Source organism: Anabrus simplex, chromosome 2 (genome assembly GCF_040414725.1).
Source record: "Anabrus simplex isolate iqAnaSimp1 chromosome 2, ASM4041472v1, whole genome shotgun sequence".
NCBI lineage: Eukaryota > Metazoa > Arthropoda > Insecta > Orthoptera > Tettigoniidae > Anabrus > Anabrus simplex.
The window spans coordinates 237,674,336-237,694,226 of NC_090266.1; the positions used below are offsets into that span (position 1 = coordinate 237,674,336).

Here is a 19,891-nt window from a genome sequence, read left to right on the forward strand (position 1 = left end):
AGATAATGAAGGACCTTTATATTAGAGATGTGAACTGGTCTCACATATATGAGCAGCATCTGTGGATGGATAGAACGAACCGGAGGAGGCTTGTACACAACCGCACCCGGCTTGCTGGAGCGAAGAAATGATGATGATGACCATCATGGATGACATAATGAAGAACTTCAAGAAAACCTCTGTTGAACTAAATGCAATGGCCTTTGCTGATGATGTTGTGATCTAAGGAGAAACTGAGGAACAAGTACAGTCGAGACGCAGTGAATGGAAGGTTAAGTTCCAGGAGTTCAATCTCAAGATAAGCAAACTCAAAACAGTAGTGACGGCAATAAACAGAGAGGGACGACCAGCGAACATCATGCTAGGAAACCATCCACTAGAAAGTGTGGAAAGCTTTACATACCTTGGCAGTGTAATATCTCAAGATACACTAGCCACAAAGGAGATGGCAAATAGAGTTCAGTAGAGCTCTCACTTTTACCAGCAAGTACGAACACTCCTCTGGGATCCCAAAGTACCAACAAAATCAAAGCTGGTGATGTTCAATCAGTACTTCATACCAATGTTAACCTATGGTATTGAAACCTGCACCTTCACTAAGAAAGACTCATCAAAGTTGCAGGCATCCAAGATGAAGTTCCTTAGGTCCACAATTCAAAAAACCAAACTGGACAAGTTGAGGAATGATGTGGTTAGGAAGGAAGCTAGGATTGTTACATCAGTGTTAGATCGGATCATCATGTCCAGACTGAGGTGGTTTGGGTATGTAATGAGGAAGGAGCCAACAAGGGCAGCATATGTTAACTTGGAGCAACATGTGGCAATGAAGACCAAGAACCCATTGGATGGACATAGCAGATCAGGGAAAGACACTGGAGGACGTCATTAACAACAAAATGTATCTCAATAAGACAGAATAAAAGAAGCTCGCCAACAGTACCCGGGAAACTGGAACTGTAAAATGATGATGATGATGACTGCTGAAAAGGTAGCCACACCTCGCAACAGTATTCTAACGATGGCCTGATTTAGAGTGTAAATAAAAGTTATTAGAGTTCTGGGAGAAACAGATTTGGCGCAGTTTCTTTTCAGAAAGCCAAGTGATTTAAACCCTTTCCTAGAAATCTTGTCTAAATGTTTCTCAAAGGAAAGACCGTAACAGTTTGAAAGTGTCACACCAAGAGCATTTATTTCATTCACACGAGCTATTTGAAAATGGTAAAGTTAGTTTACCGGTTCCAGCTTACGTGAAAATGTAATTGCATTGCATTTTCAAGTATTCAAAACAAGTAGCCACGTTTTACACAAGTTACTTACGAGGTGTAAGTCAGACTGTAGCAACTTACAGTCCAACTCAGTATTTATCACCTTAAAGATCTTCAGATCATCAGCATAGAGAAGGCATTACTGTATTGTCTAAAGGTTGTTATATCATTTATTAATATGACAAAGAAAAGAGGGCCCAGCAAAGAGCCTTGGGGGACACCAGAAGTAGGGTGGTACGGCTTTGACGTAATACATCTCATTCATGTGATGCAAACCCTGTTAGTGAGATTGATTCTAATGCACTCCAGAGCACTACCTCCTATCCCGTATGTTGACAATTTGATGAGTAGAGCATCATGTTGAACTGAATCAAAGGCTGTGGAGAAGTCCGTGTAAACAACATCCACTTGTTGCCTCTTATCCAGAGATTCTGAAATTAAATTGATATACACCGCCATATTGGACATGGTACAGCGTTTCAGTACAAAACCATGCTCAGCTATATTAATATACTTTGAAACTGAACTGTACAATCTCTTATACACAATCTTCTCTGCCACCTTTGAAATCCGGGACAGTAACACAACAGGCCTATTAGTTATCAAACACCATATTATCTCCTTTCTTGAAGATTGGAATGACGTAACCTTCCCCTCACACAGAAAATATCCTGATGAGAACGACATGCATTACGACGCTAAGTGCCCTACTTAACTCCGATGCACATTCATTCAAAACAATTGCGGGTACTGACGCAAGTGTGATAAACAGTTATAACTTGGAAACAATATTCCCTCACCCATGGTAACTAATGCAAATATCGAGCTCAAATTGTTATTATTTTACTATTGTAATTGTTATTATTATTATCATCATTGTTATTTTACGATTATTATTACTTGTATGTATAGCTATGAAGTGTTACATCCATTTAGTATTATTATTATTATTATTATTACATCATATGTGCATACGATATGATCACGCTGTTTGTAAGGTTATGTCATGAAACGTGTTGTACATAAATATTTATATGAGTTCAGTTAATGTAAATATTAAATTAAAATTATATAATTTATTCTTGTCGTATTTTGTAAACCATAATTGTGAAACACACTGTAACTTCCAGATGGTAATAGGTAGACAAGAACGATTGACAATATTCCATACATTATAATCTATGTATTATGCACTCTCAAATATTCGAGAAGATATTGCTTGTAATGTATCTTTCTGGAATCCTGGCCAGGATACCTATATAAAGAGACGATCTTGACGGTGAAGTTAGTTACTGTTAAGTGAGTTGGTGGAAGAGAGTATTGTGCGGCAATGTTATGCTTGTGGGCACGTGCGGACATGCTTTTAAGCAGTCAACTGTTTTATTTGTGTTCCGAGGTTGTATTCTCCATGTGCAAAGATTGGCTTTTGTGAAAATGGCGGTTTGTGATGTGAGTGTTTTGTGTGTGCCAACGGCGATTAAGGTTATGTATGTGTTTAATTTGTAAATACATGTCAATAAAAATAATTGTACCAACTGACAGCATCTCTTGTGGGTCTTTGTGGATACGTTAACTGGCGACTGTGACGAGGACGTAAAAATTTACGAGTGAATACGAGTGAAGTAGATAGTAATGCAAGTCATGGAGAATATGTCACTCAAACAGCTCAAAGACGAACTTACCAAGAGGAATCTGCTGACGAACGGGAAGAAGAAATCGCTACAGGCGCGACTACGGGAAGATCTCGTAGAGAAGGGGGTAGATCCTGAAAAGTTTTTCATCCAAGTCGATGAAGATTCCGAGACAGAAGAAGAGGTAAATATCCCTAAAATGTGTTCAGACTTAATGACCATGATGCAGGCACTAAATGACAAAATTTCAGACATAAATGACAAACTTTCAGGCAAAATTTCAGAAGAAATTTCTCAAGCTAACTCAGTTCTAACCAGACAGATAGCACAAGTGTACACACAGGTCTACAATGTAGAACAGGGTCTAGAATCGAGAATTTCAACCGTAACTGACAAAATTTCATCGCAAATAAGCGACGTTACCGATCGATTAACGCGGCAGATATCGGACGTCATGTCGAAACTGGGATGGGTTGACCAGATAGATAGTAGAGTAAGCCAGCTTGAAGAGGATATCCTGGACCTCAAGGAGGAGGTGGAAATCCAGGTTTCCGGTATAAAACAACAGGTTGAGCGGAGGATTCCTAACATCGAGGGAAATTTTGAAAGCCGTATATCTGCCGTTGAGGGAAATCTTGGGCGCGGTTTTTCTGCTGTTGAAGGAAGGATAGAAAACCGGATTTCAACCACCAAGGGAGATGTGCAGAATATAAGGGAAAGCATCCTTCACGCGGTGGAAGATAGATTGAAACTACCGCTACACCTCTGAACTCCTCAGACCTATCCGGCAATACAGGACACCTAGACCCGAAGGTGATTATAGAGAGCCTTCCGGAATTTCACAGGCAACGGGAGGAGAACTCGACTAGCTTCGCTGAGGAATTGGTCAACCTATTAGGAAGGACTAATTTACCAGGATACATCTTCGTGCAACTCATCACACCGCGATTAAACGGGCAAGCTGCTACTTGGTGGAACAACTTGAAGGGTTTAAATCTAAACTGGACGGCCTTCAAGAGGGAATTCCTCGCTAGGTTTAATTCTCAAGGGGTAAAGAGCTCCGTGAAAAGGAAGCTACTGACTGAGGCTCAACCCACTGGCATGGGAGCTAGCACCTTCATCCTACAGAAGTACCAACTCTTCAAGCGTCTGCATTCGGAAGGAAGCGAAAACGAGATCTTACCAGATATCACAGAGCTACTCCAGAATAAGATTCGGCCCCTAGTGAAAGTATCACAACCCAGATGCTTTTGATGATCTACACAGAATAATCACCCAGCTGGAGGAAGAACATAAGAGTAAAGCTACAAAAGAGACCAGCGCAGTTAGCAAGTGCTACCAGTGTGGAAGAGCGGGACACCTGAAGAACAAATGCCCAGCCTTGACGTCAGAAAACTAGATCCGGCCCATTCTGGATTGAGGGAGGATGGCACCGGGAACAGGAATGCGCCTCAAGACCTGACAGATAAGCAACCCTGGTCAGGTAGGAGAGGGATTGGTCAGATTGTGCGTAGAATAGGCCAACCTCACCCAGCTATTATCTTAAGGATTGGGAGCGAGAATTTTTCAACCGTACTCGACAACCAAGCAAGACATTCCTTTGCCAATGGGACTGTCGCCGGATTATTACCACCTATGAAGTCTCACTACCTTGGAAGGGTAGTGGGAGCAGCGGATGAGGTAAGCTATTCCATCCAAGGATAGGCTAACCTTACTGCTAAATGCATGAACATGCCTATTGTAATTGATGTTGCAGTGATTCAGAACCTGATACCTGACATCATATTAGTTCATGACTTTCTGGTGGAATACAAGGTGATCCTAGACTATGCAACTTATGAAGTCTTTTTGGGAAAAGACAGACGTCTGAGGGTCGCCTGGCACGCTAGAAATCTCTGGACTCGCAAGGATTCAGAAGTCAACGTAAACCTGGGAGATCTCCAGTTAACACCGACTGAGTGAAGAAGAGGAGCTGAGATGCTCCTTAAAAGACATTCCGGAAGTCATCACCAACAAAATAGGACGGACTACCACAGTAACGCACACCTCACCCATCAAGCAACGTCCATATCCAATCAACTTGGATGAGCGCAACTTCGTCATCCAGAAGATTCAAGAGATGTAAGGGCAAAGTCTCATCAACCCCTCTACATCCTGTTGGGCTTCACGTATCATCCTACCAAAGAAGAAGAAGAATGGGGTGTATCGACCGTGTGGACTTCCGCAGGTTGAACAAGAAGACCGTTAGTGATGCCTACCCCATGCCTGACCTGAAAGACTCACTGAAACAAGTAAGTGGATTTAGGATTTTCAGCACGCTGGATCTCAACTCCGGATACTGGCAAGTGGAGGTCGAGGAAGGTTCTGGACCACTGACCGCTTTCGTGACACCGAGAGGATTGTACCAGTTTGCAGTAATGCCCTTTGGATTGAAGAATGCTCCTGCCACCTTCATGCAACTGATGGATGAAGTATTATTAGGATATGTTGGCGATTTTTGCCAAGTCTATCTCGACGACATTTTAATTCACAGCAAGAATTTTCAAGAACACCTTGTACATCTGAGGAAAGTGCTGGAATAACTGAAGATTCATGGACTGACCTACCAATTGGAGAAGTGCCACTTCGCCCAGTTCCGCGTACAATATCTTGGCCATGTCCTAACCTCTGAAAGGTTAGAAAGGCCACCGGAGAAGAATCGAGCTATCGAAGAAGCTGAACGCCCATGGACCAAGCGAAAAGTACGTCAGTTCCTTGGCTTGTGTGGATGGTATAGTAGCTTCGTGTCCCACTTTGAAGGGAAGGCAATACCAGTCACCGATGTACTCCATAACAACTGCCCGTTCCGATGGACCAGCAAAGAAGAGGCAGCATTCCAAGGCATTAAGGCCTGCGATATGCAACATTTCCGGTCTAGCCCATCCCGAACCTCAACAGAAGATGTGCTTGCAGACGGACGCCAGCGACTCCGGCTTAGGGGCAGTATTATTCCAGAAGAGTAGTGACGGCGGAAGGGACATCATGGAGTATGCCAGCAGGAAGCTATCTCCCACCGAACAACGCTACTGCACTGGCGAGAAGGAAGCCTTAGCTGTTGCGTGGGCCATGGGCAAATTCAGAGGCTAGTTGGAGGGAGGGAAGTTCCAGCTGTTCACCGATAATGCTGCTCTCAAGTGGTTGAACTCAGTCTCTACTTCAAAATCCAGATTGATACTATGGGCTGTGTTAATCGCAGAATTTGATTTGGATGTGTGTCACGTCCCAGGACCGACGAACATAGGGGAAGACAGCTTATCTAGGCACCCGGCGATGGAACCTGAAGCTAAGAGCACCTTTGTCGAGAGGGAGTTCCCACAAAAACACCAGAGTGAGCCTAAGGAACCTGTTTTTATGACCATCAAGAAGGAACTTGATCTGGGAGTGATCAAACAGTGGGAGGAACAAGACAAGCCCTGTAGGACCATGGTGCAGTGGATTAGGAGACAGAACCCGATAGCCAACTTGTCCCGAGGGAATTCAAGATGTGCTACAAGAGCTTCCGGGTTGACGGAGGACTCTTGATGTACAGGTCACACCTCTCCGACACGCCTGCAGTAGTGGTGATCCCTAGACACACCGAGCTCGATAGCTGCAGTCGCTTAAGTGCGGCCAGTATCCAGTAATCAGGAGATAGTGGGTTCGAGCCCCACTGTCGGCAGCCCTGAAGATGGTTTACCATGGTTTCCCATTTTCACACCAGGCAAATGCCGGGGCTGTACCTTAATTAAGGCCACGGCCGCTTCCTTCCCATTTCTAGGCCTTTCCTATCCCATCATCGCCATAAGACATATCTGTGTCGGTGCGACGTAAAGCAAATAGCGATCCCCAGACAACACACGACGGACATCCTCGAAAAGTTGCACGATAGCAAGTAAGCCTGACGTCCAGGAGGCAAAGAGACGTATCAGTCTATCCGATGAAGATTCCTCTGGGTCAACATGCGGAAAGACATCCTGGACTACGTGAAGGGGTGCTACATCTGTGCCTGTACCAAGGCAAGCAACAGGAAGGCAGAGTCCAGCCAACGAGGAAGACGGCCACAACGCCCGTGGGAGGTCGTAGCCCTGGACTTGATGGGTCCTTACCCTAGAACACCACGGGGTAAAACAGGACTCCTAGTAATCACTGACCTCTTCACAAGATGGATTCAGGCCGTTCTGATACCTGAAGCAACGACGGGACGCATCACCAGTCTGCTACAAGACTAGGTATCCTGCTGCTACGGTTATCCACAGTGCATTCTGTCAGACAACGGAAGTCAGTTCACGTCGAGGAAGTGGCAGCAAATGATGACGGAATGGGGTGTGGAGCACTGGACCACCCCTATCTACAACTCAAGGGCAAATCCAATGGAGTGACGGAACCAGGAGCTGAAAAGGATGCTACGAGTCCACCTGATAGACAAAAGAACATTGACTGTGAAACCGTCAGATACCGCAGTCACTCTTTGCCCTGCGACGACGCATCAACCGCGTCACCGGCTATTCCCCAGTGGAGCTGTTTCTTGGTCAACAGCTGTATGGCACGGGGGATTGGAAGATTTGATCACCACCCACTTCGGGTCAAGATGATGGAGCTGTTTCCCTGGCAGAGTGGCAGCAGCAGAATATCAAGGAGAAGCAAGCTTTGGCCGAGAAGAGATCGCTTACCCAGGCCAAGGAGAACACGACGACTATCATCGAGGAAGAGGCTGGGAGCAAGGCAACCCCGACCTCCAACACGGCACATGCTGGTCAAGAGGAGGAGAGCACATCCAGTGACATCAAGGAAGAAAGAATATACAATCTACATCCAGGGCTAAGTCGACGTGTGACAAAGTGTGGAAATTGTTTCTAGTTATAGGGGGGATATTGATGCAAGTGTGATAAACAGTTATAACTTGAAAATAATATTCTCTCACCCATTGGTAACTAATGCAGATATTGAGCTCGAATTATAATTATTGTACTATTATTATTATTATTATTATTATTATTATTATTATTACTACTTGTATAGCTATGAAGTGTTACATCCATTTAGTATTATTATGATTATGATTATTATTATTATTATTATTATTATTATTATATCATATGTACATACAATATGATCGCACTGCTTGTGAGGTTATGTCATGAAACATGTGTTGTACATAAATATTTATATGAGTTTAGTTAATGTATATACCTGTAAATTAATATTATATAATTTATTCTTACTGTAATTTGTAATCCATAATTGTGAAACACGCTGTAACTTCCAGAATGATAATAGGTAGACAAGAACGATTGACAATATTCCATACATTATAATCCATGTATTATGCACTCTCGAGTTTTCAAGAAGGTATTGCTTGTAATGTATCTTACTTTAAGCCTGGCCAGGATACCTATATAAAGAGGCGATCTTGACGGTGAAGTTAGGTACTGTTAAGTGAGTTTTTGAAAGAGAGTTATTGTGTGGCAAGGTTATGCTTGTGACCACGTGTGGACATGCTTTTAAGCAGTCAACTGTTTTATTTATGTTCCAAGGTTGTATTCTCCATGTGGAAGGATTGGCTTTTGTCAAAATGGTGGTTTGTGATGTGAGTGTTTTGTTTGTGCCAACAGCTATTAAAGTTATGTGTGTGTGTTTAATTTGTAAATACATGTAAATAAAAATAATTGTACCAACTGACAGCATCTCGTGTGCGCCTTTGTGGATGCGTTAGTACGTCATACAGACCAAATGATTTGGAGGTATCCAAAGATTCAAGAATTGAAGCTACCTCTGCTGGAGAGGTCACTATTGATGTTAGGCCTATATCACATACGCACGGAGTGGACAGATTACACTTTGCGGTAGGCGAGTGATATTTTTCAAATGTGTCTGCAAAACTGTCCAAGATGCTCCTTTTGTCTTGCAGTTCTTTCCCGTCCTGAAGCGTAGTAGATGGCAGGTGAGATTACTTCCGTTTGTTGTTTACAAAGTTCCAAAAACACTTTGGGTTGGCAGCGAATTTTGATTCCATCAATGTTATATAGTTTCTATACTTTTTGAGCTGAAGACGGTTGAATTCACCACGTATGGTCAAAAATTGCACATAATCACTACTACGGCCTGTTTTTTGAAACTTCCTTCTTGCCCTCTTCTATCTTTTAAATTATCTGTTACCTCTGTGTTGTACCAGCATGGGTACTTCTGCGTGCTAACTATCCGGGACAGTACAGTGTCTTTGATTACAGTGCGAAGGAGGTCGTAAAAAAGTGTTAACACCGGGCGAGTTGGCCGTGCGTGTAGGGGCGTGCAGCTGTGAGCTTGCATCTGGGATATAGTGGGGTTGAGCCCCACTGTTGGCAGCCCTGAAGATGATTTTCCGTAGTTTCCCATTTTCACACCAGGCTGTACCTTAATTGAGGCAACGGCCACTTCCTTCCCACTCCTAGGCCTTTCCTCTCCCATCGTCGCCATAAGACCTATCTTTGTCGGGGCGACGTAAAACAAATTGAAATAATATATATAAAAAGTGTTAACGCCTCATCGACGGAGGGGGAATGTTCTATTAAATTCCAAGGACACAACGAAAGGAGATCTCTCATTTGAGGAAACTCGGCCATAGTCCATCTGAACATTAATTTCCTCTGCGGCATGGGGGCGCATAACTCGCGGTAAAGATAACGTGAATTCTACCGCTCGATGGTCGGTTGTAATTACCTTTTCTGTCTCAAAGCAGTCGCGGTGTCCATAGTATTGCTCTGAGACTAGAACAAGATGCAGGAAGTTCCCATTTCTTGTTGAGAATCAACACATTTACTTGAATCCAAATTCACTGGTGAGTTCAAGAAGTAAGAATGCTTCCGCACATCTTTGTTTTATAACACGACCAGGATTCCAAGCCAAATGCCTGATTGTTAAAGTCTCCACAAACTACAAGAATATCCTGTGGGTTTAAAACATTTGTGATGTTGGCCATTGTTGTTCGTAGATTACTCATCCTAGCAGTCACTTTGTCTGGTGGCAGGTAGCAGCATACTACAAACACAGCCCTTTCTGGTCTTGGGGTGGCCTTGACCACGAGACACTCCCAGTCTCCCGCTAACTTTGGCCGGGAAACTAGCCCTAGAGCAGATTTCACGGTAACCATAATCTCTCCCCTTTTCACTTTGCTACTGTGGACCTGATGTCTGTTTTGACTAAACGCACCGTAATCAATATACGACAGTTCAATACCACCAACAGAATCATTTACGGTAACCAACTTTCAACTATACAAATACTATCTTTACTGGTGTCACTGAAAGCGAGGTTAAAGTCCGTCAAAGGATTACACATGCTCCCTACATTTTGGTAGAAGAAGTTCATACCACTGTCTTGCTGGGGTCCTGGGTTCAGTTGTATATCACTGGACAAAGCCAATAGAAGTCCACAAACCGCTGAACCAGATATCTTCGGACTAGATATCATCTGTTGTTTTCTCACGGACTGGTTGCCTGGTTGTGGCGTCACCAGATACATAGTTCCATTTAAAGCCAGTACAACGGACAAAATACGAAGCTCCGAGCCTGTGGGGATCGAACCCACCACCTCCCAAATGCATGCGCACAGCTGCATCGGAGGTTGTAGAGTTTGAAATAAGCTATATATTGATGGTAAAATCTAAAACATGCCAATTTTTTTAGTTGTTACCCTTTCATTCTTGGCTATCAAAATGTCCTGGTGGGATACCTCTTCATTGAACATTTGCAGTCTTTCCTTCTCCCTGAAAGAGGACTATACCAAATTCATGAAGACTTTTCTACAAGCTATGTGGTACCGTACCTACATCAAATGTGGATATTATGATGGGGGTAGTGAGAGGAGGTGGCTGAAACCAGAGTATGCAGAAATGCTCATGATGGTTGCATTTTCCTAACAGGTAATTAATCTGTACTTTATATCTAGTTGATTTGTTGAGTGTATTTCCAACTGAAAGAACCTGATACAGGGTATTTCTGTTTACAGCTTTTGGTTCTCTTTATCAGAATAGCTTGGTATTGAAGATATTGCAAGCAATATGGCTACAATTGAATTGTATAAACCGAGGGAGCTGACCATTTGGTTTAGGGTCATGTAGATGTGAGCTTGCATTCAGGAGAGAGTGGGTTTGAATCCCACTGTCTGCAATCCTGAAAATGGCTTTCCATCGTTTCCCATTTTCACACCTGCAAATGCTGGGGCTGTACGTTAATTAAGGCCATGGCCATTAGTGATGATGGTTAACAAAAAAGAATGATATTCGTGTAAATTTCAATGCAAATAGGTGTTCTCAACACATTGTTAGTTCATTAAGTAAATGTTCATTATTTTCATCTGCAATAGGTATTGTCCCCGTTTCTACTATCACCGAGCTCGATAGCTGCAGTTACTTTAGTGCAGCCAGTATCCAGTATTCGGGAGATAGTAGGTTCGAACCCCACAGTCGGCAGCCCTGAAAATGGTTTTCCGTGGTTTCCCATTTTCACACCAGGCAAATGCTGGGGCTGTACCTTAATTAAGGCCACGGCCGCTTCCTTCCTACTCCTAGCCCTTTCCTGTCCCATCGTCGCCATAAGACCTATCTGTGTTGGTGCGACGTAAAGCAACTAGCAGCATTTCTACTATCAAGATATTTTGCCCCAGACTAGTCAGCCACTCCCAGGGATGCTCAGTTTGAACTATGATTTAAAAAATTGCCCTAAAATTCCATAGGCCTACACCCTGGATTTGATGGGGAATATATAACTAATATGGGCACGGTGAGGTCAACTAAAGCTACAAATAAAGCAACGCGAAGCATGACGTCAGTTTTGGAGGAAAATCTGTTTATTAAAATAAACCAGAAAAATATTTAGAAAATAGCAAAAAGTATCAAATGATCCAAATTTATACATGACTTTTCTTTCAGCTTGATAAAATCTATCTTGTGAACCAAAATATATTACAAATATACAATGTATGCCAACACACATAATTAACATATCAAATCAAATCTCGAAGTTTTATTAATTTTACACCTTGGGCTTGCGTGCTGGCACCACGCTCCTGGCTTTACTATTTTGCTAACACGTTGAACTGTAGATGAGTATGTTCCCCTTTCCTGCACACTTGACATTGCAGTGGGGCACCCTAACTTTAAGAAAATATGTGATTTAATGCGCAAAGGGGAGATGGAAACGAATCTAACTGTATAATATATAACACGCTGAGTGGTAAAACATCCTATACACAAATATATACACCTCAATCATGAGCGACCTCATGAGCACAACAGAACACTGTGGGTCAGAGCCATACACAATAAAATCACATAAAAGGCAAATATTCACAATCAAAGAAACAAAAACATGATGTCATATTTTCCAGGGCTCACCAAGAAAAGCACGTGGCATTTACGCAATCCTCACTCACTCAAAAGACTCTATGGAAAATACAAGGAAATAAATTTACACTTTAAGCAACACTTCCTATTCAACGAGGTTCCTAAAATAAATGATATGACACAAAATCTTTTTTCTCTGCTAGTTGCTTTACGTCGCACCGATACAGATTGGTCTTATGGCGACGATGGGACAGGGAAGGGCTAGGAGTGGGAGGGAAGCGGCCGTGGCCTTAATTAAGGTACAGCTCCAGCATTTGCCTGGTGTGAAAATGGGAAACCACGGAAAACCATCTTCAGGGCTGCCGACAGTGGGGTTCGAACCTTCTATCTCCCGAATACTGGATACCGGCTGCACTTAAGCGACTGCAGCTATCGAGCTCGGTCAAAATCAATCAACTGGTGGACTTTATAACGACAAAAACAAATCAACGTAGATTCTTAAAATAAATTACATGGTACAAATTCATATAAAATAACAAAGTACCAGGCGAGTTGGCCGTGCAGTTAGAGGCGCGCGGCTGTGAGCTTGTATCTGGGAGATAGTGGGTTCGAATACCACTGTCGGCAGCCCTGAAGATGGTTTTCTGGGGTTTCCCATTTTTAATGTCATTTGCTTTACGTCCCACTAACTACTCTTATGGTCTTCGGAGACACCGAGGTGCCGGAATTTAGTCCCGCAGGAGTTCTTTTAGTGCCAGTAAATCTACCAACACGAGGCTGTCGTATTTGAGCACCTTCAAATACCGCCGGACTGAGCCAGGATCGAATCTGCCTAGTTGGGGTTAGAAGGCCAGCTCATTAACCGCCTGAGCCACTCAGCCCGGCTGTTTCCCATTTTTACACCAGGCAAATGCTGGGTCTGTACCTTAATTAAGGCCATGGCCGCTTCCTTCCAACTCCTAGGGCTCTCCTATCTCATCGTCGCCATAAGACATCTGTGTCAGTGCGACGTAAAGCTACTTGCAAAAAAAATTGATAACAAAGTAGGCTTTAATTTTCAACACATATCTCAACGTTGGTTCCTGAAATAAATCACATGACACGAATGTTCCTCAGCGGGGTTATATCACAAAAGAAAATCCAAACTAAACGTCGCGATATAAAAATCTCAACTACTGCAACAACCGTAGTAACATGGACAAAAAATCAATAAAATCATTTATATAGGCTGCTAAAATAAGACTCTCCTCAGTAGACACACGTCGCCCTCGCCAACACACGGCAGAATGACTCAAAAGCAGAGATTCAGTCTCCCAAAATAAAGCAGCAAAAATTTAAAAAAAACACAGCGTCCAAACCTTTGCACACGCTGCTCAACAGTCTACCCGAGGCAAGTCACACGATCATAAAATGCAGGCCTTTCCCAATGAGGAACGCATCCTCTTACTTATAATCACACAAAATCATCACATGTCCTGAAGTTGCCGAAAACTGATACAAATATAAATGACGTCGTCTAACATTCACTCGCATGAAAAGAAACAAGACCGCACTGGTCACAAATCAAAGCACTCGTGCTTGTAAAGTTTAACATGAATAATAAAGTGGCCAACTCTGTAATAAATATCATAATCTGAAACTAGGAAATTGCCACATAGACAATTGATCATGTCTGAACATCGAAAAGTTACTGAAATATTTCAATCTTACAACTCAAGAAACTAGCATTGATGATAATAATAATAATAATAATAATAAATTTACAGAAGTTTGATTCTAACTATTCGGAACTTGAAATACGAAACTGCATTCAAGGAACTCGTGAATCAAACACTAATTTACGCTCATCTTGATATGCAAAATGATCACGAAGATGACGCTATGAAAATTTGTGGATCCAAACTCCACCATCTCACACACTCATTCACACATGCAAGGAATCCCAGAAAACGTGACAGTATGTTTCCTTACACTTTGAGCTCCCCTTAATACTTTAATCTAGTCCTTCCTGACTTTAATTTAAATTCTTATTTACATTTAAGCCCCGAGATGTACACTGCGTCTCAAACATCAAGCAAAACAAATCGAAATAAATGAGACTAAAATAAGAAGCTGACTCGTAAAAGAAATGACACTAACAACTCAGCTAAAAATCTGCATAAAATGAAAAGAAAGCAAGCTGTGACCTTTTGCAAACGGTGCATATTTACATTACAGTAATATTTACATTAACAAGCTTCATAACATTTACTTTAAATCGGACATAGTCCTTCCAAACAAAAGCTAAACTTACTGAAATTAAATATTTAAACTAACCTATCCCCTTTTTACATTAAACCACATGCACAGAATTTATATTGAAAATTTTGTACTCGTCTATTTTGCTGACTCATTTAGCCGCCTGCCTTAGGAGCAACTGGCTCCCATCGTGTTTTACCCAGCCATATCGATGATGATGCCTTCAGAAAAGACTTGGATCAGTCCTTTGGTCTCCATTCTGGCGTAGAAAAGTGATGTCGTATTTTCTGTCACTGCTTCTGCTTCTGGATGTCGTCTAAAACATCCCCTCGTTCACGATGTAGAAACTAGGTCAAGATTAACCTGCCGGTTTCTAGAGTACTATGGCCGGGGTAATTTCCACTGACTACCTCATTCAGCCTAGCAGAACAACTCCTCTTATATCACCGTAACTAGGTCAGATATTTCCTATGTATATGCAAGACTGAAAATTGTAAAGTTTATGCCGTCGGGAAACTATTTACACAGACAGGCTGCTATGTATTCAAAATGATTAAATGAAACTGTTCTCTCCCTCTGGAAATCGAAAAATAAAAGCCATTCTCAAAAGTTTATCATCTTGAATAATTGAAATGCAGACTGAGCGTCTTAAACCAAAGTTAAAGTCCCCATACGATCAAGAAACATAAGTTCTGACCCGCACTCGCGTAAATAATACTTCTCTCGATGTTACCTGCACAGAATCTTGCCGAATAATAGGGTAGCTAGTCCACATGCTCATCGCTTTTATCAATTCCAAGCTTTGCTTTTTCTAAGCATCTATGTAGCTGACATGTACAGAACGACTGGAACTTCCTGTTCACGCGACACAACATACGAAGCAATTTCACTGCTTCGAAACAGTGAAGCATTGATGTGTCGAGGCAGTGGGACAGCTGATTGGGCCAGCTCAGTGTCTTGAAGCATACACCCACTAGCCAACTCTACTACGTAGTGATGTATTGTATAGGGTTTTCTGGAATAGTGTTAATCAGCATTTTAAAATGTCAGTATTCTGCATTAGAACAATCCTGTGACAGATGTTATATACTCTAATACTTCCTCTGCTTATGGCTGGCATTCCCCGCAATAATAAATAATGGTTTGCAATGTTCTTCTGACTAACAGGACAATAGTGTTCTTTATAAGAACACGCTTGTTTCTTTTCTTTCATGCATAATATAATTTCTTTATTCGTCATGGGTACTTGTACCACGGGACAGACAGGCCTGAAATTTAAAACAGGTCAAGATGTCCTACTATCAAGCTCTTTATCCTCAAACTGCTGTGTCCAGGCTCCAAATCTTTTCTTAGACACAATCCGTTATGTTAATTCTTAAAGAAATTCCCATTTATGGCAAGATGATTTAATCCCCAGCACCAGGCCACTCTATATTGTGACCTGAAAGTAATGAGGGTAGGTAGCACACTCAACCTGCTCACATTCCTCTAGGATCAGACAAGAGCCATGTTTCTATTCAAAGAAAGGATTTCTGGATTCCTGCCAATACTGTAATTTTAAACCAGCTGTTGGCGATATTTCGAGCACATTTCTGATATTGTGCAGAACTTCTATATCCATGCCACCAATGTCAGTAGGCAGGTTTGGCATTATATCGAGGTAGTTACTTTACTATTTCTGTCTGTTCGTTGCTTGTCGTGGGCAATAACTGAGGGTGGTGGAGTATTGGGAGGCATTATACAGGGGGTTGGCTGTATTATGAAACCACAGTATGAAAGGCTCGAATATGATCTGCACCCGATTTTTATAAGCAATAGTTTTGCAATAAAAGTGTGGGTGGTATTCAAGGTTATCCTTTATTACTGCAAGCTTTTGCTGAATAGCCAAGAGTCTCATTTCCTGTAATGGCTCAGCATTGAAGGGTTATCCAGTGCAAGAACCCAAATGCAATATTTGGCTATGTGGCAGTATTTTTCCTACTGGCATCTAGTTCTGTACATTTTTTCATGACCTGTTTAACTGAAACCTTACTGTTCACAGTAGTAGAAATTGTAGATGATGGTGTACTTCACTAGATGGTAATCAGCATAATCTCATATTGTTGAAAATTGGATTGACAGTTATAAGGATTAATTATGTATACAGGTAAGGAGTTCAAAGTAAATTACCGAATGAGTGGTGCCCAGTTTGGGGGTGAAAACTAAATTGCTCTTATTTTGTCCAGTTTCAGTGTTTTTTTCTGAGACATTAACCTTTTAAGTGCTGAGTTACCATTTGACTGTTTGGTACCTCAGTGCTGAGTTTTTTCATTCATATGTAAAAAAATATGTAGAAGCCACTATTTTTTACTTATCAGTGGGGTGATTACCTTAAAATGTTTATAAATATTGATTATTTATAAATCTAAATGCAAATGGAAAATCCTACACTTATGTTCAATATTATTTTGAGAGAAAACAAAATTACACTTTTGTGCCCATATGTACATTATCTTTATACAGAGTAAAGAGCCCAAAATAATATTATTTCCTAAATTCTGTAGGCAACTTATACATGTAGCTTCTTAGAAGTACACAAGTTGATATTTCAAAATACTTCCTAAACCTGATGTTTTGTAATGGTTGTTTGCGATACCGATTTGTTCAACTATCTACACCAACGCCACTGGCACACAAGTTTTTAAAAACTCAATGATTTTCGGGTTGTCATCAAACACTACTTGGCTCTCATAGTCTGTCACAGTTACCTGAAAGCCTGGTGGAGAAAAGTAATCCGTCCACCATGAAAATAGTGATAAAAAAAGCTTTTGAACTCACTGTGCTTTTCTTCTTTTGTTTAGAAGGAGGCTCTGTTTCTTTCTCACATACAATATTTTCGGCACTCCCTGTATCACTCTCATTTTCAAAATCGCTTAACAATTGCCATGTTTGTTTACGTCACAGATGAACTCCACAGACGTCCACAAAAAGCTCTGTAAGTTACTTCCTGAAGGTATAATTTGTGATCAGTCAGTTCTACATAATGCTCAACAGATGGCAGAACATGTTAGAGATCAAATTGGCACTCGAGAGTGAACCGGGAAATTAAAAAAAAATTAAAATTCTCGCACACCGTCTTTAGACGGGTGTAGCAGTGTTGGACCGGCCGCGTCAGCCCGTTTATAGGCGGGCGTAGCACTCATTGGGTTAAGTTTATTAACCTCATAATGTTTTATTCCATACATTTTAAGGTTGTGCTAGGAAAGCTACTTTTTTTTTCGTTATTTGCTTTACGTCGCACCGACACAGATATGTCTTATGGCGACGATGGGATAGGAAAGGCCTAGGAATTGGAAGGAAGCAGCCGTGGCCTTAATTAAGGTACACCGAGCTCGATAGCTGCAGTCGTCTAAGTGCGGCCAGTATCCAGTATTCGGGAGATAGTAGGTTCGAACCCCACTGTCAGCAGCCCTGAAAATGGTTTTCCGTGGTTTCCCATTTTCACACCAGGCAAATGCTGGGGCTGTACCTTAATTAAGGCCACGGCCGCTTCCTTCCCACTCCTAGCCCTTTCCTGTCTCATCGTCGCCCTAAGACCTATCTGTGTCGGTGCGACGTAAAAGCAACTAGCAAAAAAAAAAAATTAAGGTACAGCCCCGGCATTTGCCTGGTGTGAAAATGGGAAACCACAGAAAACCATCTTCAGGGCTGCCGACAGTGGGGCTCGAACCCACTATCTCCCGATTACTGGATACTGCCCACAATTAAGCGACTGCAGCTATTGAGCTCGGTGCTAGGAAAGCAATATATATTCTTCTATCTTATTGACGGTAGAATACGACTGCTAATTTCAATTATTTCAAAAATCCTTGTTTGCAAATTGTGTTGCAGTTGGAGAACAAGTCATGGCTGAAGCACCAGAGATTCCAGAGAGTGTACGCAGTTCTCCGTCAACTGGGTTAGACTTTGTTGGACATCACCTGACCCAGTGCTTGATGTGCACTGAAGAGTTTCTGTTACCGATGAAGAAGCAGGACTTAATTTCCCATTTGTTCATTGAACACAAGATAATTATTGGCAGAATAGAGGAAATTGCCAATATTAAAGGGTAGGTTATTTATAAGTTTTGCTTTGTTCTCATGGTTATATTATTTTACAAACTTTTCTCCTTGTGGTGGTAACCATAAACTTCCTATGAGATTAGAATTTTACTTCATAAGTATTAACAATGAATATAAGTAAGAAGTAGGTAACTATTACTTACTAGAAACTTACTTTCCTCAGTAGTTTAACAAAAAAGCAGATACCAGAGTGGTTTATGGTAGTCTATATTGATGATAACTGTCTCTTTTAAGTTTGGCAGCAATCATAATTTTCACGTCCCCTTGTCCAGCTCCCGCCAGGTCGGTATGTTGATGGTACTTCTCCACCATTGCCTCTCCTTCCATCACTCCTCTTCAGTAATCGTATTCCAGTCCAGTCTTCTTTTTCTTATACTGTTCTTGACAGAGTCCATCTATCTTACTGTGGGCTGCCTCTTACCCTCTTTCCTTCTATCTTAGTCTCCAATTGGTATCCTTCCCTCCTCCATCTTCATAACATGCCCAAACCATCTCAGTTTATGCTTCTCCGTCTTTTCACTCACTTTTTCTACCCCTTTGTTTTCTGACTTCAAAATTTCTTGCTCTGTCTCTCCTTTTCTTACCTACCATACTCCTCAGGAACTTCATCTCACTGCACAGTGGGCCAGGAATCATATCTAGCTGGACAAAAGTCGTTTTGGGAAGTTAATTGAAACAATATTTTACCTTGTGCATTTCGTCTGCCACTGTCCGAACTATACTAACCTGAGTTTGTTTTGATTCTCCCTGTTATACATCAAGATAAAATAAACACTGAAGTTGCGATGCGTCAGCCGCTTCCGATGGCATACCTATTGATGCGTTAGTTGACAAGGGACTCTCTTTGTGATAACACAGTAAAGAAGAAACGCATTAGTTTAATCTTGGTATGAGGTTGTCACAATGGGTAGGAACTTATATTTTTAATGTCTATAATAACTATCGGAATTATATTCATTGCATTATACAGAGTCATTAGTGACCAATGAAGAAGTAATGTTCACTTTCAAAATCATTAAATTCCTGTAGACTTATAAAAAAACTCAGCCCTGTTCATGACCACAACATATAGCCTATAGTGTGTTCTTCAATTTCCATCCTTAATATGTTGCACATATTTGTGCCTTTTTGATAAATATAATATTGTTTACAGAAGTAACTCCGCAGGCTTAGCGAGTAGGTATTGTACATTAAGGTTTCTACTGGAGCATTATATGATTTTATAGTGCACAAATAGACCTTGGTAACTCTTCTAAGGATATTTTAACATACATACATACATACATACATACATTATAATTATAGACTGTTATGCCTTTC

The 19,891-nt window shown here is 41.5% G+C and overlaps 1 protein-coding gene across 4 annotated transcripts in view; it reads left to right on the plus strand.

The window, feature by feature from the left end:
- LOC136864021 (zinc finger protein 277) overlaps positions 1-19,891 on the plus strand; it is a 190,149-nt gene that overhangs the window by 11,062 nt on the left and 159,196 nt on the right. For all 4 annotated transcript variants that reach the window (XR_010859252.2, XM_067140522.2, XM_067140523.2 and 1 more), the window contains exon 2: positions 18,342-18,558. Coding sequence is in view for 3 of the 4 variants with exons in the window: in XM_067140522.2 (XP_066996623.1) it covers positions 18,356-18,558 (203 nt within the window). In the remaining variant the exon portion in view is untranslated. The remainder of the gene's footprint in view (positions 1-18,341; positions 18,559-19,891) is intronic.